Source organism: Rhinolophus sinicus, linkage group LG05 (genome assembly GCF_036562045.2).
Source record: "Rhinolophus sinicus isolate RSC01 linkage group LG05, ASM3656204v1, whole genome shotgun sequence".
Taxonomy (NCBI): domain Eukaryota; kingdom Metazoa; phylum Chordata; class Mammalia; order Chiroptera; family Rhinolophidae; genus Rhinolophus; species Rhinolophus sinicus.
The window spans coordinates 50,721,184-50,727,936 of NC_133755.1; the positions used below are offsets into that span (position 1 = coordinate 50,721,184).

At 56.2% G+C, this 6,753-nt stretch overlaps 1 protein-coding gene across 1 annotated transcript; it reads left to right on the forward strand.

Moving 5' to 3' along the window:
- Positions 1 to 248: 248 nt before the first annotated feature.
- On the forward strand, positions 249 to 6,505 carry ANKRD53 (ankyrin repeat domain 53). Its single transcript, XM_019718761.2, has 6 exons — positions 249 to 401; positions 590 to 847; positions 1,173 to 1,372; positions 2,625 to 2,789; positions 3,196 to 3,316; positions 5,154 to 6,505. The coding sequence occupies exons 2-6, from the start codon at positions 632 to 634 to the stop codon at positions 5,853 to 5,855; spliced, it is 1,404 nt and encodes a 467-aa protein (XP_019574320.2). The 5' UTR covers positions 249 to 401; positions 590 to 631; the 3' UTR covers positions 5,856 to 6,505.
- The last annotated feature ends 248 nt before the right edge of the window (positions 6,506 to 6,753 follow it).

The following is a 6,753-nucleotide window of genomic DNA, read 5'->3' on the forward strand; positions in this document are numbered from 1 at the left end:
TTACAATCAGCTTATTTTATAATCGGAAACAAACGCTAAGTATCTTTCAGTACGGTGTTGCGGTGTGTGTGCATTTGATGCTGAGTTTCCAGGAGGAGCGGGCCGGGGCGGTTGGGGTGGTGGGATTGGCAGAGGCTGGAGCCCTCAGAGGAGCCCAGGCACTGCCCCTCGACACGCCCTTGGCGGCCCGGGAGGGGCCGGCCCTTCCCCAGCCCCGCCCGCGGCTCCAGTTCCAGCCTCTGCTGGCGGCGGGGCACTGCGGGCGCCCGGGTGCCCCTCAGTGGGAGGGAGCGAGGGGAGGAGGGGCGCACAGCCGCGCTAACAACACGTGTGTCCGTGAAGCCTGCGGAGAAAGTCTCCTCGAAGGTCAACTGGCGTTACTCTGAGTCCACGCAGCCCAGGTGAGCCGGCGACTAGGTGGCCCCCCTGGGGGCGTGGGAACCCGCTCAGCGCCTCCCTGGAGGAGCAGCGCCGGGAGCGGGCAGGTGGGGGCTGTTGAGAAGCCCGGAGAGCCGGGCTGGGCGCGGGCTGGCCTCTAGAGAGGGGCTCGGAGCCCTCGACGTTGCCCACTTCCTCTGTGCCCTGTCAGCGAGCCCTGGCCCAGCCTCCACAAACGCCTCGTGTGCAAGTGATGGCCTCGCCCACGCGGGACCCGGACCAGCCGCCGCTTCGTCGCTCACTGACCCCTACCTCCTCCTGTCTCGGCGCTGACTCTAGCCGGGGCGGTGAGTGGGACCACAGGGCGACTGGGAGCTGTTGCGAGTTATTTGCAGCCTCCTTGGGCAACCTGAAATGGTTGCGGTTCTGTCTGGTTGCGGATCGTGAGGAAATCCCCACCAATAACAAGGTAAGGCCTTGGCGTGCAGGCGCAAGGACCGAGTCCACCCCTCCCTACCAGGAGCTGCTCATGTAGCTGTCACCTGGCAAATAGCATCCAGAGGTGTCTTTTTCTGGGTAGGTCGTCCTAATTAACCTTCCCACTAAGGGAGAGTCATCTGGGGGCAGCCAGGAAGAGTGAACACATATGCGAGTGGGAAAGGGGTGGGAGCGACTCTTGAGGGCACAGGGAAGAGGGGGAGGGGAACCCCAAGAAATCGCTACCTAGGTTAGGTTGTGGACCCTGGGGCCCAGATCCTGCTCAGCCTCCTCCTTCCCTCCTCTGGCCCCCACAGGGTTTCACTGCCATCCACTTTGCAGCCCAGAGCGGCAAGCTTGAATGCCTGCAGGTCTTGGTAGAGGAGTACAAGTTTCCGGTGGACCTGCCTACCCACCATGGCCAGACACCCCTGCACCTCGTCATCCACAGGGGCAACAAGACCATCCTCCTCCCCTGCATTCACTATCTGCTTAAGCACGGGGCGGCGGTCAACACGTGAGTCCAGCCTGCCCTCAGAGTGGCTTAGAGGCTGGGCGGATAGGAACCTCTTCCAGGCAGGCGGATCCATGCGGGACAGGCAGAATTGGGTCCCATCTAAAGCAGTCAGAGAGCCCACGTGGTGTACAAGTTAAGAAATCGGGCCCTGGAAGAGGACAGACCTGGTTCATGTCCCAGCTTTGCCACCGGTTAGCAAACATGGAGACCTCAGGCAAGTCACTCAGCACTTAGCCTCGGTGCCCTTCATTACACTGCAGTCACTGGGGGAGCTGCAAAAACACCAATGGTGTGTTCCAATCCAGAGGTTGTCTGGGGTGTGGCCTGGGCTTTGGAAGTCTCGAAAGGTACCTGGATGATTCTAATGTTCAGCCAAGTTTGGGAACTACTTGCTGCCTCAGTGTCTTCAAGTGAAATTTGGGAGGCTGCCAGTACCTATGACAGGAGACTATTGTGATAAGTGAGAAAATGCATGGAAAGTGCACAGATGCCATACAGGAGACTGCATTCATTCAGAATGTTTATCGAGCATGTACCATACGCTAAGCACTGTGCCAGAGGTGAGGGATAGAGCAGTGCACACACAGAAGTGGCCCCTGCCTTAGTGAAGCTGATATCCTAGTACAGGAGCAGATAGTAAATGAGCACACTAATAAATGAACAAAATGACAGAGTGGTAAGTAGTTAGGTAGGAACTAAAAAGGGTGGTGGGGTAGGGAGCAAAGTGGGAAGGGAGAGGATCTATTTTGGAAGGGACAGTCATCTCTAAGGCAGTGACGTTTGAAGCGCAACCTGAAGACTGAGCCAGCCACGCAAAGAGCCAGAGAAAAGTGTTCCGGGCAGCGGGAACATCGTGGGCAAAGGCCGTGTGCTGGTCAGAGGATGGGGTGCAGGAGGCAGCCCCAGGGTATGCAGGCCTTGTGGGCGCTGGCCAGGCATGGGCAAGGGGCAGGGGCGTCCCTTGATTAAACAGGATGAGGGTAGTGGTCCCTGAGCTCCCGCCAACCTAGCTCTCCTTTCACTTTCAGCAGCTCTTCACTGTCCCATACCCCCATAATCAGACTGTGACTGTTCATTTAGTCCAAACCCTCCTTCTACAGTTGAGGAAAGTGAGGGACAGAGAAGGGACAAGCCAGGGTCACCCAGAGGGCTGGTGGCAGAGCAAGCCTGGAAGTTGGTTTGCCCACCTATCTGAAAGGCAGATGCCCTTTGTCCTTCCTCCCCGCCCTCTTTCCCTTGGCGGGGACTCCAGTCAGACATGCAACGGCTCCACGCCTCTGCACCTGGCAGCCCGTGAGGGCCTGCTGAGCTGTGTGAAGGTCCTGGTAAAGAATGGTGCCAATGTCCATGCCCAAGATGCCACGGGCTGCAAGCCCATCGACTACTGCAAAATATGGAACCACCGCGCCTGCGCTCGGTGAGGGTGTAAGAACCACCTCCAACCTGCCACCCCTTCCCTCTCCCAGCCCTGCCCCTAGGGCCCTCACCCAAGGTGGAGCCTTTGAGAGGGAGGGCTGGGAAGCCAGATGATTATGGATTAAGTCTGCTGAGGGAGCCCTTTCCCAGGATATTATTCCCAGAGGCTTTCCATAGGCCTCACCCCTGTGGGTTTAGCACTACCCTCCTGCCCCTGGAGGCTCAGCAAGAAGGGTGGCGATCAGACTGTCACTTTCCTCTCACCACACTCAAGCGTCACTCAAAGTAGTGAGCCAGAGGGGTCAGAGGATGGGGGTGGGTCGTGCTCATCTCACCTCTGGCAGCCCCTCCCAGCCCAGGTTGAAGCCCAGTCACTGGGGGATGACATGCCTCCACCTTGGCACCAGGTTCTTGAAGGATTCCATGTGGAAACGGGACAAGAAGGACTTTGCCTGTGAGATGGGGAAACTGAAGCGGCTCAAGGGCCAGCTGGCCCTCATGGAGCATGACTACCTGACTGAGTTTCAAGTAAGCAGTAGGGCTGCAGGGGCACCGGGCATCAGCCGCTATCCAGGAGTGTGAGCAGAGGCAGTGACTCACGTGTGTGTTTAAAAGAGTGGCTAGAAGCAGTCCCATCCTCTCTCCCCCCAGACTGAAATTCCACCCTTAGAAGCTACCCATTTAGGTCAAAAGTCTTGTGTCAGAAAGCAAACGCAGCTTAAATTAGCAAGTATTTACGGAGCTCCTCCCAGTGCACGGCCTCCTTTGGGTGAGGAGGAAAATCTCTAATGAGACCCAGGCCTGGCTTTACTGGGATGCACACTGATTTAAAAGGCCCGTCCTTCCTTCCTACAGACACTGAGCACTCACTCTCTGCGAGGCACCTGCTACACAGACCCTGAGGTTCCAAAGAGCAAGGAGAGGTGGTTCCCTCACTCAGGAGCTGAGTCTAATAGGGGAGGTGGGTTATATTCCCAGAGGAGGACAGCACTCACGAAGTGCCAGAGGAATAATGCTTACGAGGAATCTTTAAAGATGGGCAGCAGTTGGCCATCTGAAGAAATAGTGAAGGGCTGACCAGGCAGAGGGAATAGACAACCCAGTGGAGAGGCACAGAGTGTATGCTAAAAAGTGCAAATTCAGTACAGCCAGGTGTCCGATGTGAGTTGGAGATTGACAAGCTAGAGATTTGGCAAAGGCCCAGATCAACGACAGACCTTGGTGGGGGAAAGAAGGGAGTCACTAAAGGATTTAAGCAGGTATAATTACGTAAGATGCAAGAAAACCCAGAAAGAAGATGCTGGGAATCCTAAGTGGATACAGAAGTGGGGAAGGCTTCAGGGCTGGCCAAATCCGGGGCTCCCGCGGCACTTCTCACCAGTTCTCAGCCCTATTCTTCTCTGTTGTCCGTGCCATCCAGGCCTCACAGTCCCATGTGTGTCCAGAGGAGGCAAAGTCCATCTGTTCTGTGGCTCTAAACTTTCCCAGAAGCCCCTTGCAAATCTCCCCTTATCTCTAATTGGCCTCAATTGGATCATGAGTCCATTCTTGTTCCAATTCCTACAGCATGTGCTGACTGACCTAGGTCTAGGCCAAGGCTGACGGAATTATGACGAGAGGCTTAACCTAATCAGAGCCTACCTCCCGAGCTGGGTCAGTCTCCAAACCACCTGATGGCTTAGCAACGGTCTGGGAAATGACCCTGAGACGGAGGTGGGAAAGGGACAGTTCTGTGACTAGTTGAAGGTTTAATGGTAGTGGAAGCAAGAATAGAGAGCTAGATCGAGTTAGCACCACCCAGCAAACTGCATTCCCCTACATGACTCCCCAAGGCCAACACTTCCAAAAGCCTGCCCGGATTAGCTCTACCCAGCTCCAGGCCTTCTAAACCTTTCTGCTTTCTCCTTCCAGGGTCAAGGATGTAGTTTGTATTTCTCATTTGCCTTTCCCCTCTATCAAACCAGAGACTCTCTTAAGGCAAGATTTGTCTCCACTATCAAAATGGGTTCCCCCCATAAGACTCAAAGTTCTCTGTAGGGCAAAGACTGTGTCTCCCCTTCGAGTTGAAGACCTCATCTAAGGTGAAAGCTGTATCTTCATCAGATTGGAAGACTTCCCTATGGGAGCGGCTCTGTCTGCGCCATCAGCCCAGGGGCTCCCTTCAGGCAATAGCTGTCTCCCCATCAGAACGTGGGTTCCCACAAGGCAGGGGTTTCTCCCATCAGACTCAGGGCTTCCCTGAGGTGGGACGGTGTCTGGCCAATCATGCCTGAGGTTTCCAAGGGCTATAACCACAGGGCCTCCTTCCACAGAAGCACAGGGGGAGCAGCCCTTCTCAACTATCTTGTGCCCTCTGATGTTGCAGAAAGAGCACCAAATTCTGAGAGAAGCTGATTACAAGAAGTGGCTCCATCGCAAGCTGCTGTCCGCAGGTCAATCCCTGATCTGCAATACTGAACAAGAGCCCCAAGCCCTACCCCAGGCCATCGCCCTCTCCAAGCCCCCCAAGAGTTTCTACCCCTCCCCAGAGGCGCTCCTGCAGCAGACCCCACAGCCCAAGCTGCAGCGCTTTGTGACACCCACACCCATCTACCGACAGACCACAGTCAGGAGGCCCAGGCTGTGGGACCTTAGCACCAACCCTGCCAAATCCCCCACTGCCCAGATCAGCTACCCGCAGGGCATCCGCCTGGGCGTGCATCCAGACCCTAGCCTAGAGCATGACTTCCGCAGATTCCTCGAGGTCAGGTCTGATGGGCACGGTGGTGCTCAGCTGCACACGGTGGCCGGCCACCAGGTGACACCCGTGCCCCAGCTGCCTTTAGAGGTGATAGTCCGCGAGCTGTACCCTCCGGTGCGGCCATACAGGATGAAGGTGCCCCAGGGCTTTTACTCTGTCAGCATGAGGGACGTGGCCCGGAAGCGGCACTTGGGCGACACCACCTTCTGGACCGATACTCTGGCCATGAACCTGCGTGAGACATTTGACGAAGCCTTCCTGGCAGCTGTGCGAGCCCATCAAGGGCTTCCCGCTCTGCCCTCCCCCCATCCCACCCCACCCCCATAAACTTACGGTGGTAGCTTCTCGAACTGAGGCAGCCCAGTGAAGGCTGAGATGTGGCCATTGGTGTTGTGCCCAGGGAAGGGGAGGGGTGCCCACAGGCTCAGCTCCCTGCTCCCAAGCTCAAGGACCAGAGCCTCCGCCTCCAACAAAAGGTCCCAGGGCTCCCTTCTCTCCACCAAGAAATCTCTTGGACCCCCCAAGAGATTCAAGTTAGGGCAGTGGTCCAAGGCTCAGAGTGGGGGTCAGTCTCTATGCTAGGCCCTCGCACTGTAAAAGCAACACACTGGTGTCCCCTTTTGCTCCCCACTACCCCATCAGGGACAAGGCTTCCAGGATGAAGGACCCTGGGAAAGTTGTGCCTCCTGTTCAGATTAAGTCCTGCTGCTGCAGGCTCTGAGCCTCACACTTCATCTCCAGACCCACAATGGGGTGGAAGACAGCTAATGTCCCCTGCCATGGGCTTCCCTGCTACCGTGGGCTGCCACTGGGGTTTCTGCAGGTCAGGGAAGCGTATCTGGGAGAAGGGAGGGAAGACCGATGGCTTCAGTTTGAGACGATGAAAGCTTGTACTTCCTCCAGGAAGCTAGCCTGCACCTCCTGCTATCCCCTGTACATATCACTACAAATCATTCATTAAACAAACATTTATTGAGTGCTTTCCATGTGCCAGGCACCGAGTCAGGTGCTGTTGATACAAAAATTGAGGGACAGGCCCTGCCCTCAATGAGCTTACAGTCTAGTTAGGAGATAGACCAGTACGGCGGCAGGTAATGTGTGGTGCGCTGGGGTGGATGGGGGGAGGGGCATTCAAAGCTCCTTGGTCGAAGGGAAATCTAAGTTGAGAATTGACAGAGAAGATACCCAGGTGAGCAGCAGAAAGGTGAATCAAAGTGGCATCTCT